The sequence below is a fragment of the Triturus cristatus genome, chromosome 10 (assembly GCF_964204655.1).
Source record: "Triturus cristatus chromosome 10, aTriCri1.1, whole genome shotgun sequence".
NCBI lineage: Eukaryota > Metazoa > Chordata > Amphibia > Caudata > Salamandridae > Triturus > Triturus cristatus.
The window spans coordinates 587,486,930-587,513,925 of NC_140593.1; the positions used below are offsets into that span (position 1 = coordinate 587,486,930).

Consider the following 26,996-nt stretch of genomic DNA (forward strand, 5'->3'; position numbering starts at 1 on the left):
TTTCACCACAACAGAGTAGTATTAAGGACTCACCCTGCCGAAAGTTGTATCTGATTTTCATGTTTATCAGTCAATTCATTTGCCGTCCTTTTTTCCCAATCCTGCAACTCCTGCGGAAAGGTCACTCCATTCCTTAGACCTTAAGAGTGCTTGAATTCTATCTAGAGGGAACGAAGGTTATAAGAGAATCAGACCAATTCTTAAATTATGGTTCCATGAGGACAGATTTTCCAGCTAACCAAAGATCCATTTCCAGATGGATAGTGTCTTGTATAAAATTGGCCTACCAGCTGGCAATTAAACCCCTATTGTTGTCACCTAAAGCACACTTCACTAGGGAGAATGCAGCTACAGTCGCTTTCTTGCATGACGTTCCGATGGCAGAAATTTGCAAGGCAGCAACCTGGAGATCTGCGCATACTTTCACAAGGCATTATTGTCTTGAATCCGACTCCAGGGCGGATACTCAAGTAGGCCAGGCCTCCTTGAGAAATCTGTTCAGATAAGAGTAATGTCTGAATTGTCAAGTTTAGTTGTCTGAGCTGGATTGTTAATTATTATTTTCCTTTGCCCGCAGTGGATGAGGTGAGGCTCGCTATTCTATTCTAGTGCTTATGACTATTGATGAGGATACCCTGGAAGAGCAGGATTAGTTATTTACCTGTAATCCTAGTTCTCTTCCAGGGGTATCTTCCAGGGGTATCCTCATCAAAGTCATAAGCAACCCTCCCGCCTCCCCGGGCAAAGGAGCCTTATTTTTAAGGAATTGTCAACTCTTTGTGTCATGGCTTTGTGTCACTGCAAAGAACTGACCTAACTGTCACCCCTGAGGCATGATGGGAAGCTAGGGGTCATGGCTGCCTTAAAGGCATGGTGCCAGTTTTTCTATGTTGCTATGAGTTTGCTTTCTAGCCTTTCTAGGCTGTAGTTTTCTGCAATGCAGCCTGTGAGCTGTCAATGCTTTCAGTCCTATCTGAGGTTTTGTGCTAAATGCTAAGCATTAAAACCGTGTTCAAACATGCTTGGCTGTTGTTTCTTCCCTGTTTTTATGATATATTGTTTATAATGAATATATTAGTTATTATATACAGGGGAGTCCTTACAGCATTATTCAGCTCTGGTTATGAAAGGCTGAATTTGCTTTAGAGATAGAGAGAGAGAGAGAGATTGCTTTCACAGCGGGCAATATTCATCGCATGCAGCAAGGTTTGAAAGTAGGCAAGCAGTGTAGCGAGAATTTAAACACTGTTCCTTTAATGAAGAGGTGAGGTCAAGCACCAATGAAAACGTCTGCATTTAAACAGCTTGCAGGCGTGAGGACTTCCAATATGAAACTGGCACTGATGAAAGCAAATCGGTGAAACGCGTCTGCCGTGGTGTTTCTTAGCTCTCTGGTTTATGCCTACAAGATGAATTAAAATCTACTTTGCAACGCTCTTGGCATGTGTCGGACTCATTCTTCAATGGAGTGGTTATTGGTTTGGAGAGAGAGAGAGAGATGGCTGGGAGACTGTCTGGAACCACACGAGTGGGTGGTTTTTCATGGGGCATCTCTAAGTTGTCCCCTTAGTGCATTGTTCTTCAAATCCCACACTGGCATAAGTGTGGTTTTAATGTGCTGGGAAGTTTGATACCAAACTTCCCAGACTTCTATAAACCCATCATGGCGCTATGGAGTTAGTGTTGGCAAACTCCCAGCCCGTGTGCCATTTTGACTCTTCTGTTTTGTCTGCACCAAAACACGCAGCCTGCAATGGCTGGGGGTAGATGTTGAGATGAGGGGCCTCTGAGGGTTGCACAATACATTCTGCAGCTCTCTGATGCCCTTTATGGTCACAAGGCTCTTTGGTACCCGGGGTAACTTTTACAAGGGACAGGTGGCCCAGAGGTGTACCAATTGTGGAAAAGAACACAGGTGCTAGGGCCTGGCTAGCGGGATCTCATCGCACCTTCAGTCAAGTTGTCATCAGCCAAAACGTTAGGGGGTAACTATTCAAAAGGCTTCCTTACATGGGGTGTCTACACCCACTATTATACCACGCTCCTGTGGGACGGGGCATAGCCCTAGCCCTGATTGGATAAGTTCCACCATCTTCAAGATGGTGGACACTGAAAAATGTGCTTTACTTCGCCGCCTCCACCTGAGGGGTGGCAGGCACAACTCCTATTCTGAGTTTTCCCGCTGGTTCTCCTGCCCAAAGTGAGGTTTTAAACAGCGCAGGCCTTTGAAGCTTCTTTTGAGCACTGGGCCCATCCTTTGGATAAGAGGTGTGACTCCTTTGCCCAGGATGTGATTTTCTTTTTCCTAGTCCGGAGAGCCTGGGGTCCAAAAACATGTCTGATGGTGGCAGGCTGCCTAGAGTTAGTTTGAGACCACACCAGGGTTGGTAGGTTTTCAGTGGGCACCTCTGAGGTGCCCTCTGAGTACCTGTAGCAATAATTCCTACACTGGCATTAGTGCGGGTTTATTGAGAGGAGTAGTTTGGTACCAAACACTTGTGTGCTCAGGGAAGCCATCATGGTGCTGTGGAACTGTAGTTGTTGGTCCATGTACTCTGGCTTCCCTGGCACGTAGAGCATTAAGGAATAGACCTAAGAATTGTTGGGGCATATCTGCTAATGCAAATATACCCACCCCTGGTATAATGCACCCATCATTATGGCTTGTAGGGCCTGCTAGAAGGGTGACTTACCTATACTTTAGGCAGTGCTGATTGGTTTGGTAACAGGTCAAAATAACAATTTCCTTTTGGAATGTTTTGAAGCACACTATCAATAACTCATATCGCATCTATACACAAACCAGTATCACCAGTGTCGCAAAATCACCAAAGCTAATATACAAATGTTTTATTATATGAATCCCTTTCTTATTGTACAAACTTTAAAAATACATTAAAAAATGAACAAAAGAATTTTTGTGCCATAAATCAATTATTCTAATAAAACACAAAGTGATACTCATAAAATTCAATACGGGAGAATGTAATACATTAAAAGTCTATCATTTAGCACACTAATCAAAAAGTGGTCATGATCAACACATCCTTGTTTACAGTTCTTTTCCCACCAAAACCAGTTCGATTTAGTGCTTTTATGCTGTATGCCTTGTCGACTGTCATTTTTGTCTGCACCAGGGCATGCTTTCTGCATTGGCATTTTGCATGGCCTACTTGAGGGGCCCCTAGGAGACCCTCTTTAGTCCCAGTGCACTAGGCTCCCAGGTACCATTTACTAGGAACTTTCAGGGGGCCTGTAGGGCCTGACGTGGAATAGTTTGAGAAGAAACACTTGCACAGGGGACCGGTTTGTCAGGGACCCTGTGCACTACAATCGAAACCTTATTTTCCAGACAAAAAATGGGGGGGGCCGGGGCCATGTCAAAACTGCTTGAACACACTACCCCCTAATAGAGCACTTTGGGATTACATAGTAAGACAATTCCACTCTTAAGGGAACCCCTGGGCTCTTCACTCAGTATATCAACTTATTGATAAATCACATTAAGAGCCAGCTGCCTACACATACCATTTAAGATTAACACTCTACGGACCCAGACCATTTTGAAAGAAATACGCTTGAACTACAAAATGCTAATAAATGCAACGTAATTTAAAGTCAAATTTTACTCTGACCTCACACTGAATGCAACGTTTCAAAACCTATACTGCATACTCAAAATTAGATTAAAAACAAACAATATATCTATGAAATGCATATATAATTTGTCCTGAAATCTTCAGTTCTTCATACAATCATCTGAATCTCGCAATCATACAGACCTCCTAGTTGAGTACTTATCTGTGTAAGCAACAGCAAAAACGAATGGAGAATGCTGTTGGTTCTACTGTTTTATTACATTGTTCTTTATGTTCCATGTTCTTTAAAGGGGCTCCTGAATAGTGGTCGCATGAAATTAAAGTCCAGCCTTGTCCTAAAATTCCGTTTGTTTACTAACCATGTATTCGGTGAGCTTTGTTCTTGGTTTTGTTCACTTGAACTACTTCGGGGAAAGTAGCTGATTAAAATGTGTGAAGCATGTCTGGATCCTGGAATATGCAGCCATCCGCTAAGCTTTGTACAGTGCTTCAGCGTAATTACTGTTCTTGTTGAATGGAGGAATCCGAGTTAACTGCGTAGGTTGTAGATTAGTGACTATAGTAGATTTTCACAAGTTACTGTAATATAGTAACCTCAATGTTTTAACTGTCAAGTTGAAAAATAAAGTTAAGTACTGTTTTGTTTACTTAATTTAGGTAATATCTGCAAGAAAAGGCGAATTTGAAACTGGATTTGAGAAAGGTGGACAGACCAGAGAACATGCCATGTTGGCAAAAACAGCGGGTGTGAAACATTTAATAGTTCTTGTAAATAAAATGGATGATCCAACTGTAAACTGGAGCCTTGATAGGTATGTTTTGTTCTGTTAATTTATTTTTGCTTCGTTTCGTATACCCTGCAAGCGACCAGTTGTGGTCATCCAGAGAATGTGCTCTAGTAATCTGGTCTACTTGTGTATTAGACTCTTAGCCATTAATTCAATAGAAATGTTGTCTTCTTTGAATGTGTGCTTTAATTTCATCTTGCTCAACAGATCAGAGGTTGTTTAGTTCCTCTAGTCTCCTTCTGCCAGCTTGAGTTGGGTATTTTTAGTCAGTTTTTCATACTTTTGTTAACCATGGAATTCGAATTAATTTGTATGTTTACATGTCCTTTTATTTGTACACAATTTCATGGATATTTGCGTTTTGTGACTGAGTTATTTGGCAATTAATTGAAACTGCATTTTAGCAAGTACTGAACAGTGAAAAAACAAAGTTGAAGCAAATAAACGTTTGATTTGTTAAATATCTTAAAATATAAATACCTGTTTGGGGACAGAAGAATTTTCTATAGAGAAGAACCCAAGGGTTAGGGGAGAGACTATCATATGCGTAACCCGTGCCAGTGCATTCAAATTTAAAGAGAAAGGCAGTGGAACCTGTTAAAGGTCGCTCTCCTCCTACTCTGAAGTCTGGAACAAGTTTTTTCTTTTTTTTTAATCAGCAAAGAAATTACAATACTTGTTGTTTGAGTTGATGACCATAACAATATTCCGAAAAACAAATTTCCAAACAAATCATTAAAAATTAATTTCGTATCTTTTAAAACAACCAAAGTATAACATGTTACTATATCAAAAGTAGTGTACAAAATTGATATCACATCAGATCCCAGTTTAAAGAGCATTAGTACAGTTAAAACCCAGTCTGAGAATAGCTTTTGTAACTGAGGGCTTAGATACGAGTCATAGCATTGAAGGGCTTACGTAGTCATTATTTAATCCGTGGATCAGGAGGCGGCGTTTTTTTCCTTGGTGCGCATTGTCTTTTCGTAAAGTATCAACTGTCATCTTACAGTTCAGTTGGGTATCTATTGAATCAAGGCTTTTAATTCTAGCCGATCTGCAAGACCGAATGCTCCTATAGTTAAAAGCTTTTTTTCAATAACAAAGCCCAAATAGATTTTAAAGAGGGGCATAAACAGATCAGATGAATAAAATCTTGCCTTGATGCACCACATAAGTTACATGACCTGGGACCATTGTACTTCCATGTTGGTTTGTCAACCAAACTTGGTAATACCCCAAACCTGGTGGCAATAAGCGTTTGTTTCAAATGAAGTGTATTTGTTGTTTTATGGTATTCTGCCAGGTGTGCTGTATGATTGCAGGAGCATCCAGGCGTGGGATCCCTTGGCTAATTTACTTTTGTTTTATAGTAGTGAGTGGAGTTTGGCCATTTAAGTTATCACCCTACGTATAACTCGGAAAGGGGAGTTCTGTTTCTGTTCCTCCATTGCTGTTTTCAAGTATTTGCTCTAACTTGAATGCAGATCTTCTTCCTGTGCCTGCCGCAAGGCATAATGTAAGACATTAGATGGCTTAAACCAGATTTTATACCAGGTTTTAATAGCTGCATATCTTCTATAATCTCTTGTTGAATAAGACCAAATTCCAATTGCTCCTTTGCCGAGGATGCATTCTGTGGTAGACTAAACTTTTTTGTACGTTTTAATTTGTAGATAAATTACGTTTTGCATCTTTACCATATAAAACAATGCTTGCATAGGCTACAGTCGGCAATAATTTAGCGACCATAACTGCCACTATCTGCTTAAAAGATGGACCCCGTAATTTTTTTGCAAGGGCACAAAAAGCGTAGATTAAGCAATTTCCTTTTATGAAGATATTGTTTATGAAATTGGAAGTTCAATCGATCATCTATTTACAGCCTCAAGTATTTGTAAGTGTTGACTACCCCTAAGCCTTTCTCTCCCAGCTTAATAGGGTGTTGGAGTCCAGGCCGGTTCCTATTAGACATGGTTTCTCTTTTTGTGGTGATAATTTCCTAGGCATTTTCCTTAGCAAAAGTTGATAATTCAATTTGTGCTCTTTCAGGCCAACTCTTGTTAGGCTGAGCAAAACGGTCTTCCACATTAGAAGATGCGTTATGGATAATGGGCCCAGGTGTGGTGGATGGGAATTAACTTGATTTAATCTTGCTGAGAGATCCGCCATAAATACATTGAATAGATGAGGAGCTAATACACAGCCTTGCTTTAGTCCCATCACTGTCTGTATATCCCTTGACGTCACGTGCCATTACCTATTTTTATACGGATCCAGGTGCACTTATACAGTTGTATTATGGCATGTAGTATTGTTTCAGGAAGGCCTAAATTCTTTAATTTGCTCCACAACAAACTGTGATCTACATGGTAAAACGCTGCTTTAAAATCAATCAATCAAACATAGTTGTAACTTTCTCTGCAAACGCTTGCACCTTTCTGCTATTATGGCCAGGGCTAGTATATTTGTTGTTGTACCAAACTCTTTGTGGAACCCGGTTGAGTGGGATCAAGTTGTTGTTGTTGGACCATTCCACCTGATCCTCCAGGATCAATACTGCATGGTATTTGGCTTCAACATCAATAAGCGCAATTAGTCTGTAGTTTGCCGGATCAGACCCTCCCCCTCCCCCATTTGGCCGAGGAGCCCAATCCCTTCGTCCTGATTTTAGATACCTTTTCTACCACAAAGCATTGGCTTTCCAGGGCTATTGGAGTCTAAGGTTGTGCTCGGTTGTCTAATGTTGACTGAAAACTTGGGCTCCAAACATTGTAGCTGTTATCTGTCTCTTGATTAAATATGCTGTAGCTCCGTTAAATGTTTCACTTAGGTGGTCTACCCAAGCTGACTCAGTCACGCATTCATTGTTTCTAATTTGTGGTTGTGAGATAGTGCCATCTTTCTTGCATGGTATACCCCCAGCTGGGTGCCCTATGCCAGTGTTGTGGGCACCGGTGCATGAGCCCTGTGCCCCTACAGTACCCAGGTCCATTCCTGGGCCCTGTAAGTGCGGTGCTGCCATTTAAGAGTACATGGTGCTGAGAGCTTGTCAAACACTAACTCCACAGCACCATAATGCAACAAACACTGAAGACTGAAGTTTGGTATCAAACTTCTCAGCACATTAAACCCGCACTGATGCCATTGTGGGATTTAATGTACAAAGCACTACATAGGGCATCTTAGAGATGCCCCCTGAAACCTAACCTACAATCCACGTCTGGTCTGAGAGGCTGCCTAGGCTGCCACCCAGCAGACATGTTGCTGGACCCCTGGGTAGGAGAGCCCCCGCTCTCCTTGGCCTGCAACAATGCACATCCTGGGTGAGGTGCTAGGTCTCCTCCCCCAGGATGGACAGGGGAAACCTTCAAAGGCATGCCGCCTCTGAGCTTCCCCATGCCACTTGCTGTCCCCACCCTGGCGGGAAGCCTGGCCGGAAACCCCAAATAAGGACAGGGGATGTGCCAGCCTGCCAGCCCCGCCCCTCAGGTGAGGGAGGCGAGGTGAAGCACATCTCCGGTCCCTCGCCACCTTGTAGATGGGTGGCCCTGCCCAATCCGGACTAGGCTACTGCCCCCCTCCCACAGGAGAGTGGCAGAATAGGAGGTGTACCCACCCCAGGACAGGGACCCATTGGTCACTGCCCTTTACCTACCTGTAAAACCGCTAAATCTAGTATTTAGGGGCACTTTGAACCTTACTTCCTTAGATTACAGATTCTGAAAAACAAAGAGCAAGAAGAAAGAAGACCTGCCGTGCAGCTGTCGACCCTCGAACCTGCTCCTGCAACATCCCGGCACCTCTTGTGGCCAGCAACCTCCCAAACTCCGGAGGACCCGGCTACCTTTTGGCTCTAAGCATCTGGGACCCCCATGAGCAGAGGCTCTGCTCAAAATCGGCTTCTAATCCCTGGCATCAGCCCGGAACCGCGAACCCTGCGCACTCTGCACCCGCCAAGCCTGGCCTGTGCCGAAGTGAACAAAGACCCCGAGGACATCACCCCCCCCCCCCACCCCCCCCGGCGACTGACCCCGAATCCGGCACCCAAGGACTCACCTAGATGCTCCGGACAACGCCTGCAGCCTCAGAACCAGGTACCTGCCCCCCCCCCCAACCGCGATCAACCGAGGGTAAGATTTCCCGACACCAAAAGGCACCCCCTGCGGCCCTCTGTGCCCAACTCCTGGGTACCTACCTATCCTCCAACTACCCAACTTACCTCTCGAAGTGGTGGTGGCACCTGAAGAATCTTCGTCCCCGAGCTTGCAGCCTTTGTTTAACCAGGAGCATTCCCATTGAAATCCATTGAGCACCCAAAGGCTCAAACACCCTCACCCAGCCACCCGAGTGGCCCTGGCAGTGTAACCTCTACACCTACCTACTTCCCCATTTGCCCTGAGCAAGTGACCAGGAGCCCAGCTCCCACAGCTGCGTGGCCTGCTGGTCAGCAGCCACCAACCAAGGCCCCCCTGCTTCCCATAGTATAACATTGGGCCTAACTTGCACTGCACCCTCCTGCTCCTGTGCCCCTGAGGGTGTAACAACTCTACCTACCTGACCCTGGGAGACCCCGGAGTCTGTGCCCATTACCTTAACTCTGCCAGTCGAGTACTTACCCAAAAGCCGATAACCCAATTTTCCTCCATAGGGTTACATTGACTGGCTTCTTCTGAAATGTGGAGTTTCTAAAACTTAAAATGTTCACTAAAAATAAACCGAGTAATAAACGAAAATACTCACCTGCTATTAGGAGAGATCCCAGTGCTGGATCTTGGTGCCCAGCACTGACCATGGAAAATATTCACAACCATACTTAAAATTAACCCAATTTTCTTCCATAGGAAATCATTGACTGTGTTTCTGGAAAATTTCTTTTAAGTGTTGATTTTTGCAAACTACAAATTCTTTAAAAATCGTACCAACTGTGAAAACGTAATTACTTACCTGTTTTAGATAGAGGTTCCAGTACTGAGCCTAGTAGCCCAGTACTGGATTACAAAAGTAACAAGAACATACTATACCTGCAACTTGAATTTTCTCCCATAGGGAATCATTGACTGTTTTCTATAACATTTCTTCTAAGTGTCAACTTTTAAAATAGCAAAATATTTCCTAAAAATCCCAACATTAACTAAGTTGACTTTTATCACTTGTTTTCTAAGAACTGTCCCAGGACTGAATCTAGGATCCAGTCCTGGAGTTACAAAAATAATCCTGAAAGTAATCTATTGCAAATAACGTAAAACTTCCATCGAGCTCAATGCATTATTGTTTCAAATTTTGTTGCCTGTAACCAGTATTTACAAAAGTCAATTGCATATTGCAAAAATATTTACCTAAAGCATCTCATTCTGAGAGTATATTTTAATACCTATTGTTGATTCTAAAATAAAACAAACCTATTTTTTATAAAACATTGGCCTAGAGTTCAGTTATTGTGTGTGAGACCATTTGCTGACTGAGTGTGTACAACAAATGCTTTACACTGTCCTCTGATACTGCCTTACTGCTCGACCAAGCTACCACTTTAGAGAGTAAGGTTCTTTTTTTTTTTTTTCTCAAAAACCTTTATTGAGCATATTGGAGCTTAACACAGCAATGATGCCTACAACCCATCTGGGCCGGCAGCGTGCAACATTATGATGATGAATCCACAGGTATACACAGCGTGTCGCCAACAACCCAAGAGGGCCGGCCGCATCAATAATAAAGCGAAACATCATTGTAAGCTGTGCCAGGTAACTGGAACAAAAGTAGTCCCTTCCTCCTGGAATTGGAGATTGAGCACTAAAATTAATAACCAACGAACAACATGGGGCAAATAAATGAAGTATGCCTCAGCTAGTCTCATGGCGAGAGTGGTACGCGAAACCTCAACTGTCATCAGGCTAAAAAAACGACCAATGCTCCATGTCTACAAGTCAAGCACGCAGGTGCGGGGGGGGTGGGGTGGGGGGGTTGGAGTCTCAGCAGACTGCTCAGATATCCAGGCCACACCAGCGAAACCACCCGCCCTGGAAGTCAGTCGCGTCGTCTCTCTAATGGCTCTGAGCGCCAATCTATACGTCCGCAGGGACAAGAGCGCAGATCGCCCAAACTTTCAAGGCCGATACATATAGTCTCCGCTCATTGTCCAGGTAAGACACAGGTTCTCCCGCACAACCGCAGAAGCAGCCCAGTCAGCTATTCGGGGTAGGTGGGGCGACAACTGTCGCCAGCGGGGTCTGTAGCAGGTATCCCTTCAAAGGGCCCCATATATCCCGAGACGCTGAGGGCAAAAGGTCGGAATATAATGCAAGTTGGTCCTGCCAGAAAATCATAGTCTCCAACCAATCCTTAAACTTAGGAGCTCTTCCCCCTGCCCCATCTGCAGGCTACCCTCCATTTAGCAAGAAGGAAGCATAGTGAAGCAAATTTCCTGTGCGCCACCGGTAACCGTTCAGTGTATCCCAATATGCCTATGAGTGGAGACGGCGGCAGCGAGGTGCCCAACATTTTCCCGACCGCGCTGAATACCCGTTCCCAATAGTCTAGGATGGTCGGGCAGCTCCAAGCCAGATGCAGCAGGTCAGCGTCTTCTGCTCGACATCTATCACACCTGGCGTCATGGCGCAACCCATACCTGTGCAGGCGAGTGGGCGTATAATAATAGCGCTGCAGGTATTTGAAATGGGTGATCCGTAACCTATTACTAGCAGACACTTTACCCGTCTGCGCACAACAGTAATGCCATTCCCGATCCGAGATGTCATGCCCCAGTTCTTGAGCCCATTTGGCCCTGGCATCGCTCTGCGCAGTGCCCAGATCAGCATAGATGGATCTGTACAGGATGGCCACCAAATGAGATGCACTCCCCGATCCCAGCAGTGTGTGCAGCTGAGGGAGCACCGGGGGCTCCTGCGGGTATCCCGGGGTGCATCCCTGTATCCCTTCTCTGAGGCGCACATAAAGGAAAGTATCCATACCAGATGGGGGGGGGGGGCAGACGAGGGGCTGGCGAGGGGACACTAATTCTGCGTGCAATCCACTGCCAAGCACGCACCGTACAGTCTATCAGACGTAGGATCCCGCTCGCGACGCGAAGTCTGTAGCAGGAGGGCTCCTTTAATCGGGACGGGGTCCGCCAGCCATTTTTCAGTCGCCAAGTGGGCAGTATATTTAGGGCCCTTAAACCAATAATTTGCATAATGTGCCTGCGCGCACATATAATATAATTCGAAGTTGGGTACCTCAAATCCACCCAACTCATATGGGCTAGCCAGCGTCTCCCATTTGATTCTCTGCTGCCTTCCTCCCCAAACCAAGCGCAGTAGTTCCGTCAGCAAAGTGACGAAGAAAGAGCGTCCCGGAAAATAGGTGATACACAGAAAATAGTACAAAATCCTGGATAGCACTATCATCTTGATCATAGAGATCCGATCAGCGATAGAGAGGGGCATGGCTATCCATCTCGTTATGGTGTCGCGTAGTTTGACGATAGCGCGTCCATAATTCTCGTGGAGCAGCTCATCCCGATCCAGCGTGACGGTAACACCCAGGTAGCGAACAGATGCATCGCACCATTCGAGCGGATAGTCTGGTACAAAGGGGGTGACCGCCGGTGTAAGTGGAAGGATCTGCGATTTTGCCCAATTAATCTGCACACCAGACAGTCCCCCGAACCTCACAAATTCCCGCAGGAGCGGACCCAGGTTGTGTATCGGGTCTTTGACATACAGGGTGACATCGGCCGTTTCAACGAGATCAGAATAGGGCGCAGCAAGCATCTAAGGGCCTTCTCCTGATGATATTGCCTCACCCTAGCAGCCAAAGGCTCCATCGCCAGGGCAATAAGCAGCGGCGACAGCGGGCAACCCTGCCTGGTGCCCCGCGACAATGGTATACTCGCAGTCGTGTGGCCATTAACGTGCACACGGGCCACCAGGTTAGCATAAATCAGTTTGATCCAGGCAGAAAATCCCACCGGAAACCCCATACAGCGAAGTACCGCATGCAAATACTCCCGTTCCACAGAATCGAATGCCTTAGTGGCATCCAAAAAGACAGCCGCCAATGGCAGCTGCGGATCCACCTGGCGGATGATCGAAAGAGGGTGCGAAGATTGTGGGAAGTGGATCTCCCGGGAATGAATCAAGCCTGATCCGGCAAGACCAATTTGTCCATCAGTAAGTTCAGGTGGTTAGCCAGCAGTTTGGTGAGAATTTTACTGTCTACGTTGATGAGGGACAAAGGACGATATGAATCGCACCGGTTGGCCGGTTTCCCTGGCTTAAGGATCGAGATAAGAGCCTCCCTCATAGTGGGGGGCAGTGATTGCGTCTCGAGTGCTTCAGAATATACCGCCTGCAGGACAGGGACAAGCTGATCAAGGTAAGCCTTATAGAAGTCGCTCGGCAATCCATCCGGTCCCAGCGCTTTCCCAGCCCGGAGCTGCATAACCGCCTCTCCTAAGTTCATCATTTGAGAACGGCGCGCAGAGAAACTCCCTCTGGTTATCTTCTAGGTACCCCAACGTGATGTCCCCAAAAAAATCCGGGTAGTCGGTAGCGTTGACCCCTTTAGAGCTGTAAAGCTCAGCGTAGAAATCTGTGAAGGTCTGTAGGATCCGGTCACTGCCATAGTGGCAGTTTCCTTCCGCGTCCTCAATCTCCAGGATGCAGTTAGCGTGTCTGGGCAGACGGATATCTTGAGCCAAGGCTCTTCCGGGTCTGCCGCCTTCCCCATAGCGGCGTGCCTGAGCGTATTTCCCACGGAACCTCACCTCCCTCTCTGCTGTGTCAGAGTAGTCCGACAGTAACTCTCGCATCCGAGCCCGCCCTTCTCCGGATTCCACCTGCCAAATGGTGGTCTCTAAGTCTTTGAGTTCCCCCTCCAGCCGCCTCAGCCGCTGCTGAATGTCTAACACCCCGAAGCTTTTGGACATACAGATCCCTCTCATTGTCACCTTGAATGCCTCCCACAGTGTCCCAACCCGCTCAAATGACCCCCTGTTCTGCTCGAAAAAGTCATCTATCGCCTCCCCCAGCTCAGTCTTAAAAACCTCATCTAGCAGGGTCTCTGGGGCAAGCCTCCAGTGCCCGGCACCAGCAGCAACGCCGGGAATGTCAAGAGCGAGGCGCACCGGGGCGTGGTCGGACAGGGTCCGGGTCAGATGGTCAATGTCCTGCACCCAGGAGCACATTCCTCGGGACCCCAGCCAATAGTCTAGTCTCGACCAGGACGAGTGTATGGATGAGTGTAAAGTTCCCTCTCGCCGCTCCGCATGTCTGTCTCCACAAGTCTACCAGGCCCTCATCCTCCAGTAACCCTCGCAAGGCGCCCTGACTGCGCGTGTAGTGCTGAGGCAGGTGTGTAGAGCGGTCCCTAACAGGATCACATACCGTATTGAAGTCTCCAGCCCAAAGCACATGTGTGGCCCCAGTGTCTAAAATCTGTCCCCATAAGACATGCAAAATGTCAGGGCTATCCGTGTTGGGGCCGTAATAGCTAACAATCACCACTGAGTGTGCGCCAAGAGAGCCCCACATCATACAGAACCCGCCATTCTCATCTCTTCGTGTCCCTGCGCATCTGATGGGAGTCACGCGCTTGATCAGTATTGCCATGCCTCTCGCGTATGTAGAGTAAGCGGAAAATACCCTACTGTCAGCCCACCGGGAACCAAAAGTCGAAGTACATCTCGGGTCATGTTTCCTGCAGCGCAGCAATGCTATTATGCCTATCTAGATAAGAGAGAATCTGCCTCCTTTTCCTAGGGTCCCCCAGCCCTCGCACATTCCATGACAGGAACTTCAACAAGCTGCGGCAGGTATCTGCCATATTTGCGTGCTAGTAGCTATGGCGGCTATTCCTGTGAGCATGAGAAGGTCTACAACTTCCCAGCGTGGCCAGTAGTGTAGTGAATCCCCTGTCATGGGCCTGCAGAGTTGTGCGATTTCAATAGCGTGCTCAAGTGTGCTCTTGTAATAACTCGTTACCACTCCCCAATATGGCTCTCCCGTGTCCCTCCCTCCCAGTTTACCCTCCCACATCAGCACCCCAAATGCGCCGGAATCTTCCATCCCTCCCCACCCTATAACCCCCAATAACACAGATGCAAAAACACAACAATGGCATTGAAACATAAATCGCAAACCAATTGAAACCATATCAAATAGAAAATAAAAACACAATCTAACCCACAACCCTTGCAGGGCTATCTGTCTACAGGTATCGGGGACTGCCCGTAGTGGGGGGCGCCGTGGTGCCTCTTGAACCCTCATGCTCCCCATAGACAACAGGGGCACCCTGTGACCTCCCCAACGAAGCTGGGACAAAGGAGGTCAGGGTTTGAGGGTGCTCGGACCTAAAATCAGTAAATCCTTAAGCACAACCGCCTCAGCATACCGACCAAACCCCAATATCATGGTTCATAGTAAGTCTGGACATGTGGGATACTCATTCAGTCAATGGTCCTACGCATCAATTTAGCCCACCACCCGTAGTACTCATCTGTCTCAGGATACATGGATGCGAGGCCTCTCATCCGCAGACAGCGGCAGCTCGTCAGAGTATGCGGTGTCAGCATGCAGCGCCTCAGAAGGTACACCCAATGTCAGAGTAACTTAAAAATGTTGTATCTCGTCCGCATTGATAATGCTCACTGCGCCTCAGGGGAGGCCAGATCGAACAGGTATAAGTGCGGTGTGCCAGGCTCAGTCATCTCCCCTGGGCGAACGGGAGCCGGAACGGTCCGCTCCTCCGGCCTGTGCAGAGGAAGTCCGTCGCAGGGATCTGAGTAACTCTTCCGCCTGCTGCGGGCTGGTGCAGATGATTGTACGGTCCTGGTGGCGGATTTGGCTGGGTAGATCAGGGCGTATTCCACGTTGACCCCACGCAATTTGTTTCACCGCTGCGAATTTTCGCCTCGCATCCTGGACCGCCAGCGTGAAGTCAGGATAGAGGGAGAAGTGGTTCCCCTCGAACTGCAGCGTCTGGACATCTCGGGCTTTCCGCAGGGCGGCATCGCGGTCTCTATAGTTTAGCAGTCGGGCCACTATGGGCCTCGGTGGAGCCCCCGCCGGGGGACGCTGGCCCAGCGACCTGTGCGCTCTCTCGACTATTGGGTGCGCCGAGAAGGAGTCCGCGCAGAGTTGAGAAGCCTCTCCACCTAGTCCTCCATTCTGCCCATGGCAGTGGTCTCTGGAATCCCAATAATGCGGATGTTGTTCCGGCGACTACGGGCCTCCAAATCCTCATTTTTGGCGGCTATTACCTTTAGCAGCTTGTCCATCTGTGACCTCTGTCCGGCAGCGCTAGCGGCGTTGTGCTCTTATGTCAGAGATCCTCGATTTGTTCATCGTGCTTATCGACCTTTAGTACCAAAAAGTCAAGGCGGGTGTTCATGGTGTCCATTTTGCCCGATAGGGCATTCAGACTTTGTTGCATCGTTGTAAGCATGGCCTTGAGTTCTCCTGATGTGGAGGCATCAGGGGTGCTTGATGACTCTGCAGCTGCATCGTCCTGGTCTGCAGCGACCGTGCGTGCATTTGCCTTTTTGTGCTCAAAAGGCAGTCTGGATTGTCGCGCCTCCGCCTTCCCCATTGCGTTATTCTCGGCCGGCCGCTTGCGTCCGGCAGATCAGGGTGATCCAGCCAGCGGCAGCACTTCTCGCCAGTCACTAGCGAATTCACCTGTGTTGTGGCCGGAAAAGCTCACCACCAGCCGCCACATCAGGGAGCCATCTCGGGCGTCAGCCCCCAGTCGAGGCGTGCAGTCGCCAAAGGTTCCAGGAGCCAGTCGGTCCCTCAGTGCGCTATTTTCCGCCACCAGCACACCGCGTCGGCCAAAGCCCGTCCCCGCGGCGGTACAGCAGCGCCCCACAGCCAACGCGGGCCCACGAGGCTACAGTCAGCCACGAGCCTCAAGCAGATTTGTGTATCTTACTAACACGAGGCGGCAAATTGGTCTCTCCACGGCGCCTTCAGCCAGCCAGAGTGCTGCTCAGCCCCCGCCAGCCGTCCCGGCCGTTGATCAGCAGTGCAGGCAATACACTCTGTCACAGCCTGGCAGTCAGGCGGGAGCTCCGCAACTCAGCCGGATCCTTACCGTGGCTCCCAGCTCACCTCCCCGGCCTCAGTCCTTAATCCAGGCTCACTGCTCAGATCCAGACGCCCGCCAGTGCCGCTGCGCCCGGGCAGGGACAGTCCGCCCCGTTCACAGAGCATCAGGCAGTACACCTCAACCCCAGGACGCAGGAAGGCCGCACCGGGGTGCCGCGACACCGCCACAGGAAGAATGGGCCTTTCTCCTCGTGGCCGCACCGGCTCTCGCGCAGGCCGCGCGCCCGCCGCAGGCCTCCAGCAGGAACGGGCGCGCTCAGCCGGGTAGCCTTCAGCGCAGAGTTCTCACAGTACGGGGGTCCGGAATGCAGCAAAATTCACGAGTCTTCCCCAGCAGTTTAGGGTCAGGTCCGCACGTCTCAGAGCGAAGGGCAAGGAATATTGCAGCAAATAATTAAAATATAGCGAGGTCGGGCAGCCAGAGCCTCAGATATGCGCGGCCATCTTGGTCCGGCGCCCCCTAGCGCCCCCCCTAGAGAGTAAGGTTATATCTAACTTTAACCCTTGCCAAACCTCTGTGGACTCTGTACACACTGTACCTATTTGGGAAGAGTATATACAGCCAGTTTCGCACATTAGTGGTTCAGCGGTGGGATACAAACTTGCATTTGTTGGACTACTTAGTTATCATCTGATCACACGACAGAACTCTTAAAATTGCCTTTAGAATTCTGATTGGTCTACTCCAAAATACTAAGTCTTGTCAGGGCCGTGCTTAAGTCCCATTCGAATTTTAGAAAAATAAGTCACTATAGTCCGGGTAGGGGATTAGAACTGTCAGGTTAGAGTGACTCCAACAAACCCAGCTATTAGTGAAAATAATAACATGGACCTGGTAGAGGAGCTTGACCTCACACCTTACACGTTTACTTTCAAGGAATTGAGGTCCCTATGCAAACTTGAAAATATATCAATGGGCAGCATCCCACCAAACTAGGGCTCCAGGAGCTTTTGGCTGAGTATGCGAAGGACCACCCACCTGAACATGGTGATGGCCAGTCAGATGAGGAAAGGGAAGAGGAGGAGGAGGAGAATGACCCCCCCCCCCCCCTCCCCACACACACTATTCCCTAGGGAAGGGAGGGCCCCATACCCTCTAATCCAAGAATTAGCATCTGGGAACCTAGAGTTCACTCAGCTGAACCTGGTACCAGAGAGATCACTGGGGGAACCACCAGTGAAGAGGACAGCCTTTTAGCAAGGCTGGCCAAAAGATTGGAGCTAGAGTCCAGGCTCCTGGCTCTAGAAAAAGAAAGGAGATGGGTTTAGCACCCAGCAATGGTGGCACCAATACTAAAAACAAGGATAGGGAGGAAACTTCTGATCCTAAAATCCCCAAAGGGATTGTCCCTAAATTTGAGGAAGGTGATGACGTCACCAAATGGTTTACAGCCTTTGAGGGCTTGTGAAATAAGAGTAAAGAAACCTCTCTGGGGGGGCACTCCTGTGGGAACTGTTCTCTGGTAACTGCAGAGACAGGCTTCTGACCCTCTCTGGGCCAGAAGCAGGATTCTATGACCTCATGAAGAAAGCTCTGAGGGATTTGGATTCACTACTGAGGAATATAGAATTAGATTCAGGGGGGGCTCACAAAACCCAGACCCAGTCCTGGATTGACTTTGTAGACCATTTGTGTGAGACCATTTGCTGACTGTGTACAACAAATGCTTCACTGTCCTCTGATACTGCCTTACTGCTCGACCAAGCTACCACTTTAGAGAGTAAGGTTATATCTAACTTTAGCCTCTGCCAAGCCTCTGGGGACTGTGGACTCTGTACACACTGTACCTATTTGGAAACCGTATATACAGAGCCACTTTCTCAGAGGAAATGAATGGGAACAATAACAGGTGCAAAGTGTTTAAACCATAAACAGATTGGAAAAGAACTTTATTTTGTCGGAGTTGTTTAACGGAAAACTGTAATTTAACTTTGATTAAATAATTTTGGAAAGATTTCCAACATACAGATTTGAGTAACCTCAAAAGTAGAAGTGATGAATGCAAGAGTGTATAGATGCGACTAGGAATGCAGGGAAATAAGCCATCTCATCTAACGAGGTATTTAAAAAAAAAAAAAAATGTAATGTGCAAATGAACTGCTTATGGAGTCTTTGACCTCCCACAAATGCATTTTAGTAATTGTGAGATTGTGGCGAAATGGAGATTTGTCACAGACGTTGGTCATATAGGGTGAAGTGGAGTTTAATGTTGGTGTTCATGGTTCCATAGCTTTTGCCACAATGAACAGCTGTCTGGCTGCCCCCCCGAAACCACACATTAATGCTTTACTGCAGGTTTCCCTACTGTGGCGGTGTAGTGACGATCCCCATCTGAAGGTCCTAGCAGGAGTCTCTCCCTCTTTCTTAAACACCCAGTGGTTTTTTTTGTTTTTGTTTTTTTATTGAAATGTGTAATTTTATGCCACATAGTCTGCTCGCTGTTGACCTTCTAAACCCCACCTGCAATAAATAAAATTCTATATGTTCTCCTAGAAATTCATCTTTTCTATAGCAACAGATTGAACTGTATGCATAAGCTATTAAGCTTATAAATTGGTTTTTAGTTGCTCCATTTTAAGTAATCACCCCCATCAAAGCCTGTTGAATAATTGGACAGTCTCAGTGCTCCGATAGGTAACTGAAGTACGCCCACCTAACAGAATTGTTCAAGCAGTAAGGGTTCATTTAGTGCCCAACACAAAGAAATTATTCAGGGTTATAAAGGTCCCCCATACTAGATTTCCTTCTCTAGTGTGCCCCTTGTGTAAACTTTCGATCACCTTTTTTCAGTACCATGATTAAACGAAGGAAATAAATACTTCCATCTATCCTCACTTCGAATAATCCACATTTCCTATTGACTCTACTGTCCTCCTGCAAATGGATACAACTTAATGAAGTGTTTCTAGGCTAGGGTGCTCTGCTGTAGACTTCTGTATGTGTCACTCTTAATAAAAAAAAATAAAAAAAAATCTTTAAAAAATGACATCGCTTTTCTATAAAGTCTTAATCAAGATTTTCCAGTTTGTATCCAGGTTAAAAATTTATTTTGTTAAGAAGTGCATGCATTTTAAATAGAACATTGGCTTTTTAAGATCTGTTTTGCAAGCGTTGCAAACTTACTTGTAAAGGTGCTTTTGAAGCCCCGTCATTCTGGAAAGTTTTTATTATTGTGCAATGTGAAAGTATTTAAAGTGCTTGACATTTAAATTAGTATTTTTGTATATTTTACAGTATTGTGAAATATTTCGACAGTTGAAGCAACAAATGCTTTCATTATTTCGCAGGTATGAAGAATGTAAAGAAAAACTTGTGCCATTTTTAAAGAAGGTTGGTTTCAACCCTAAAAAAGACATTCACTTTATGCCCTGCTCGGGACTGACTGGTTCTAATCTGAAAGAGCCCGTAGAGTTCTGCACGTGGTATAGGTATGTACTAAGACTTGACTCTACAAAAGCAAGTATTTTGCATTATGTCCATGATATAGGTTTGTCATTCATTGCTTTCCATCATAAGACACATCACCTGTACTTACAGTAGAATTATTAGCAGGTTTTACAAAACAGAAATAATTGCCAATTTACCTTATGCAGTTACTAAGCATTTAAATGTGTACTTTTAAAATGTGTGGCTTCAAGAACTCTCATGTTCATAATGGCTCTATAGGAGTTCACTTAAGGTTGTGTACCGTCCAGATTACCTGGCATTTGAAAATATTTTTGTACTTTTTGTGATGGTCTGCACTGAAACATGACTTTTTTCCTCCTTGTAGTTATGAGTCTGGCTTCTGTTTTAGCCCGTCTGCTTCCTTGCAGGTATTAGCTGATGGGGCAATCTGTTGCTTAGACCCTCAAGAGGGATCTTCATGGTGTACAAAGGAACTCTACCTGCATGCAGTAGAGATGAGGGTGAAGAAGGTAGTCCTACTTTGGAGCAAGTTATATCTTTCTATCCCATTTTTTTAGTCCTTGGCTGAGACATTTTGTTGGCTTACAGGTGCTTTAGAGCCCGCCTGTTGCTTAGTATTGGATGGCTTCATCGGCCCTCATTTTCTTGCTTCTCAGCATGGTGGGCAGATGTAATATTCCTCTCATATTGGAGATGAAGTAGTATTCAACATTTTTAGTCTGTTTCCTTTCCAGTGTGATGCTAGAATACGAAGTCCATGCTGGCATTGTCATAGCACCTTTTTTTTTTTGTCAAACATATTTTATTAGTTTTTATGCACAAGATGCATTATATAACAGGATTTTCAAGGCACCCCTCACAGGGGGCACTAGGTGCAATGAGGCTGTAAGTGGCTGCTAACACGGAACATTCCCTATCAGTCCAACCCGGTAACATTGGAGTGCTAAAGAGGGTTACAGTTCTTTGTATGGATGGGTGTGGGTGGTATCCAGAACAACTATTGATGATAGCCAGTGTGACAATAGGCGACCCATCTTTCTTTTGCAGTGGGAATAGCCCGAAAGCCGCCTTCAGAGGGAGGCATTGGAACAGCTCATGTTTATACAATAACAATCCACAATTGGGGAAAAACAGGAACAACAAATCAAGAATGAAAAATCATACCCCCCCTCCCAGACAATGGTGGCGGTGGCTAACCCACAGCCGGGCTGGCTATGGCTTTGTGAGGCAGATTATAGTTGGAAGAGATGAAGAGCCCTAAGAGACGAAGGGCATACAGCGGACGGTAGACCACGTGAAAGGAAGGCAACCAGCGGTCCCCAGCGGAATTCAAAGTTCTGCAGTATTGGGGTGTCTTTCATAGATTCACATGCTTGAATATTCCCCGTCGTCGGAGTCCCACTCCGACGACGGGGAATATTCAAGCATGTGAATCTATATTCAAGCATGTGAATCTATGAAAGACTCCAATACTGGAGAACCACCTGTTTACAGGTAAGTAACAATTGTTCTTCTTAAACTTGTCTTGCAAGACAGCTGACTTTCGCTCCAAACTAAGAAGTTTCCACAGTCTAGAATGCGACCGGGAGATTGCTGGTGCCCCATTCCTTTTCCAGGCGGCTGCCATGGTAACTTTAGCTGCACCTATGCACAGCCACATAATCGTTTTGTCTGCCAGAGTCTGATGTTCAAGTGTAGAATCACGGAGACCCAGAAGGACCCTGCCATGGTGATTGGAATGGGGTACTCCAGTATATCTTTAATGTGTGTGAGGATTTCCTCCTAAAAAGGGCGTATAGTCTGGCAGTCCCACCAGATGTTTAAGTCTCCCAGCAGTCCACACCCTCTCCAGCATCTGTCAGAAGTGTTGGGAAAGATCTGTTTGAGCCTAGATGGGTGGAGGTACCAGTCCATCATGGTCTTTAGGTGGGCTTCCCTTAGATCTGAAGAGTGATTAAAGCGTGTAATGTCTGTCCAAAGGTGTCCCCATTCAGTATCCGAGATGGGACGTTGTAAAATGTCTTCCCAAGCAGACATGTATCTCAGTCTCGGGGAGTCTGTAGTGGTGAGAAAAAATTGGTATAGGAAGGAAATCGTCCCCCTCATAGTTGTGGTCTTGGTGAGGAAGTATTCGAAGCGTGTAAGGGGCCGGGTGGCTGCATCGCGTATTGGTGGTGTTAGGGCCCAGTGCATCAATTGAGTGTAGTGGTACCGTTCTGTGTGTCCCAGGTTATAGTCCCGCTGACAACTGTCGAAGGTGAGAGGGTCATAGTTATGAAAAAGGTGGGTCAGATCAAGGCAGCCCCCTCTCTCCAGGCGTCTAAAGGCCCCTCTTGGATACTTGGTGGGAATTCTGGATTAAAGTGGAGCGGGGTAAACCGAGAGAAAAGAGGTCCACCTTTCGTCTCCCGCTACGGTGTCCCACGCCTTTAGCGTAGTGTGTGTGTGTGTGTGTGTGTGTGTGTGTTGCGATGTACGTGTTTGGGGGTCTATCTTTTTTAGGGTGCCAAATGAAATCCCAGATGGTTTTGCCAGTTACGCTACGATCCATGTGCAGCCAATGTTTATCTGATTCCACTTTTGAGCACTCGACCAGAACTCAGAGTTGTGCTGCCTTGTAGTATAACTGGATGTCAGGGAGGCCCACTGCCCCCTCTGATCGAGAGCGACGCAGCATGGAGAAGGAGAAGCGGGCACGTCCCCCTTGCCATATAAAATGTAGGATCATAGTCTTAATTCGGCGGAAGAAGTCTGTCTAGATCTATGGGCAGGGCCTGGCATAAATAAAGAAGCTTAGGGAGGAGTCATTTTTAGGTCTTGCCTGGCGTAGGCTGCACGCATGCGCAGTCTCGCTGGCGAGATTTAATGATATGAAGTATTTTCTGTAAGGGGCATTAAGCCCAGCCCCTCTTTTTTGCATTGGCTGGCGTCACCGTTTATGCTAGACGGTGGCCAGCCATTGGAAAAGAGCTCCTTGTGATGTATTCGCTCTGCTTTTTCGGCCGTCCCATTTGGACGGCCTCGCCTGCTTTGCGTTCGTCGCAAAAGGTTTCTTATCTTTCTGGGGCCAAACACATGGCCCCATAAAGACAAAGACAAACTTTTTTAACAGGCGAGAAAGCCGAGCAAATACGTCATGGCAAGCGCTTTTTTGTTCATGGTTTACTGGCAGCCCCGATTAGCTCTACCGGTCGCTTCTGTGTTGGTCATTTCTTTTGATGTTCGCAGAGCAGTTTCCTGTAATTGCCGTGATGAGGCTTAAAGTATAGCGACTGGATAAAATGCAGTGTTTTTATGATTTTTACGTCTGGCTTGACAACACAACTGTTTATGTGAACACCAGAAAAAAGAGCTTTGGGAAGTGCCAGGGAGAGAGGGGCTTAGGCTACGCCCACGTGCTGAGTTATCCTGAGCACTGTTTGAAGCCGCTGCGGGTGTGGTGTCACTGATGGTTGAGAAGCCACTCTAGTACATGTCTCGCACCAGCTTTGACGCACGTACGCTACAACTAGGAATGCACGATGTGGCGCCAGAGATCAGTAATGAGTTTCACGCACACATACAAAACTAACAAGCACAGAGTGAAAAGCTCAGCTGGACCCCCCCCCCCCCCCCCCGGCGAGATTTTAGCTTATCCCTCGTCAGTCACCACTGTGATTTATATGGGCATTGTGGTATGTCAGGTTTTGGAGCATAGCACCGCTTCTTTTGGCTCTAAATATGAATATTCTTAAGATTTCTTGAAATTAAAGTATGATTTTTATCACCCAGTTTTCTCCCCAGCGTTGTGTGCCCTAGTCCAGTTCTGAAGGTTTCCCACACCCCTTTCGACGATAAATGAAGCCAATGTAAGCTTGTCCTTGAACCGGAATTGCCCTTTAATATCATTGCCGGTCCTGTGCCCTTCAGATCCAGCGCCCCTGACTAAAAGCAGAAGACCGCCCATAGCACATACTGAACGCGGTACACTCCAAATCTTACTCTCTGGCACAGGGACAGGTAGGCGGTGGCGTCCATGGGTTTGAGAGTGGCATAGCCCCTGTTAGTATTTGGGCTTATGCTTTTTTTTTCATACCCACTTACTTGCAAGTACTTGATTAAATGGAATAAAGAATACCACGCTTGGTAGACTTGCTGCGCTATTAGAAACTGCTGGAAACACAAAATCACACGCACATCTCTTGATTGCCAAACCCCCGAAGCTCCGTTGCCCACGTGTCTGATGGCAAAATAGTCATTTCCATCAAGCCCTCCGAGCAGCCCAACTCAGGACCCCGTTTGCCCGGCGACCTGCCTTAGCTGGGGAGGAGAGGGGAGGCGGAGGGGAAGTGAGTGGTGGATCGTGGAGGATCTGATAGGGGCAGGGGGAGAAGGGCAGAGGGCAGGAAAGAGGAGAATCCGAGAGCAGTGAAGTCGCTGGGATTTTAGCAGATAGGACAGCAGGTTAGGGAACAGGGATACTGAGGTAAACTGGGACTTGAGGGAAAACCAGCTCTAGTCTGAGTTATGAGGGCACGAATAGGTGAGAGAGCAGGCTGTGAATAGTTAACCCAGATATCCAAGAGAAGGGCATACAAGACCAGTCTAAAAGGTAAAGGGACAATCAAATTCAAGAAAAGAAAACCGATCTAAAAGACTACAGAGAGAAACCGGCATACACCGCCGCAGCGACCGTGAGATGACGCAGAGAGCCCCAGGCTCGCTGACGGGAGGGAGGACACAGGGTCAAGAAGTGAACGGACGCTCCTCAAACATACAGTGCTAGGGATAGTGAGGCAGAAATCGAGCAAAAGGGACAGACCCAAGGAAGAACAAGACACGTGAGCAGTCTAAAGAAACAGTGAGGAGCAGAGACACACGAAAGAGGCAGCAGGAAGCGGTACCAGTGACGGCAACAGGCACGAGGAGAGCAAAAATAGTGCCAGTGGAGAAGAGGCAGCAAGAAGAGACAGACCAGAGGGCAGGGAAAGACTGCAAAAGAGGATCTAGAAGAGCAGATCCAGTGCTGTCAGTTCAGGGCAGTTACTGCACACACACAACCATGAGGATGGCAGCAGACGAGCTACAGTGCAAGAAGATCAAGCTGGACAAAAAGGAAAAGACCGAAGAGGACGGGTAAGTTCTTTAATGGCGGCCTCCGAATGCAAATGTTGATGCATCTAGGAGATGGGGGAGCGTTTAGGTCCGGCGACGTGCTCCACAGACCTCGTAATCCACGTGTTAAATTTCCAAGGACGCGCCCAAAATATCTGATGTGAACCGAAACCTGGTTTTCAATGAGAAATGCTGCGTCCTTGGCTGCATTGAGGCTGTCCAGGAGTGGGACTGCTTACACGATTTCGTTTTTTAGGTTTCGCCTGACCCAGCGCATGTGCTGGTCTGGCGAGACATTTAGTAGGTGGGTTTTGAAAGTGCTACCCACATTTTTGTGCTGGCTACAAGCTTCAGTGCACGATGGCGTGCACGCGCACAGCTGCTCCCCGCATTCCCCCCTCCATTCTCGCCCAGCCATCTGCCTTTCCTGCACCAGCCTTCAGCACCATAACCCTCCCCCTGCTGCTGTGCGCGCATCCCTAGCGTGCTTTAGCGTGTCATCATGATGACTTTCGCTTTTACTGCCGCGTGGCATCACTTTTACTGCCGCGCGGCCAATGCTTGTTTCTTCATGTGATAAGCACATGCTGTCTATTGAGAGAAAGTTAATGAAGGGCTGGCTGTAGTGTTATCTGCAATGCTCTCATGGTATTCGGTGTGTTCTGTTGATAACCTGAGATCTTCCTGAAAGTAATCAGAATCATCTTAACAGGCAACCCTTTAAAGACTTGGTTAAGAGTTTGATTCGGATGGGACATTGTAATAGTAATTTGTGGTCCCATCAGAAATAGAAAGTCCACAGTATGTAACGGAGCTGTTAAGTTTCACTCAGGGACACCAGCTGAAAATCTGGATGATTCCTTTAGCAATTTCATTTTTCTCCATGCTAACTTAGGGTCCTGTTAACCGTACTCCCGGAAGTTACCAGTCAACAAGGATGGTATTAACACACACACGTGATCAGTCTCCATGTTTCTTTGTACCATTTGTATTAACTTGCAACTTGTCTACCGAAATACATTCTGCAGTTCCTTGTAACAGATGTGCTTGTCTGGTGCCTTATATGTAAGCTACCATACCAGATCTATTGAGTTGTGTGTGATACAATTGAAGCATAAGCAAAAATTGAATATTTATTCACATCAACAAGCCCATTAAATTCTCCCTGTACAGATTTCAGCAGAATGCTTAACACTATAGCACTCATTATGAGTTGCCCGGAATTCAGGGGTAGAGGCAATGGGGGGCTGTAATTAAGGATGCTCAACCAGCGTGAATGGACATTTTCCACAAATGACTCTCAATAAAACCATGATAACCTCCTCCTGAAGATTTCATAAGTTCCATTTCTCTATTTCCACTAGAAAATGGAGTACCCCTGACACGGGTTTATTTAGGTCTAGATCTGGATCTCATGGCATCAAGGTCCCATTTTGAATATCGGTTCCATTAGTGATTGCTTTACAATAGAAACAATGTGTGCCAAGTACACACTTTTCTTCAGCACAAGAAATGCCTGCTGCTGAATCAGTTGCTTTACGAAACCTTGCATAAATGAGGATACTTTGTATGTAAAGTCAAAAAAATCAATAACATAAATATGAAACATCAATTTTTTGAATTTTAACTCTTATACATATTAACTTTAAAACATATACTTTAAAAATATTACATTTTGAAAAACATACGAATCACAAATGTATAAAACCGTAATAATTTACAAACCTATAATTCAAATATATACTTTAAATTTTTTGCAAATTTTTTTTATTTTTTTAATGATTTGAGGTGATGAAAAAATCCTCATAACTTTCCTAATTGGTCACAAACTGCTGCTGGATACTTCAACTATTTATTTTGGGAAGTAATATATGATCATGTGATACTTGCGTGTTGACCTACCGATTCAGAATCATGTTGATGATCTACAGCAGCTGCCTGCCTAGGATGAAAATCCACTTGTTTGAAACACAAACTCCCTATTTGGGGGACCTGGGTTTAT

At 46.7% G+C, this 26,996-nt stretch overlaps 1 protein-coding gene across 4 annotated transcripts in view; it reads left to right on the top strand.

Annotated features, from left to right (window-relative positions):
- GSPT1 (G1 to S phase transition 1) overlaps positions 1-26,996 on the top strand; it is a 583,971-nt gene that overhangs the window by 210,781 nt on the left and 346,194 nt on the right. For all 4 annotated transcript variants that reach the window (XM_085632101.1, XM_085632103.1, XM_085632104.1 and 1 more), the window contains 2 exons: positions 4,257-4,411; positions 19,780-19,920. In XM_085632101.1, the coding sequence (XP_085488227.1) occupies positions 4,257-4,411; positions 19,780-19,920 (296 nt within the window). The remainder of the gene's footprint in view (positions 1-4,256; positions 4,412-19,779; positions 19,921-26,996) is intronic.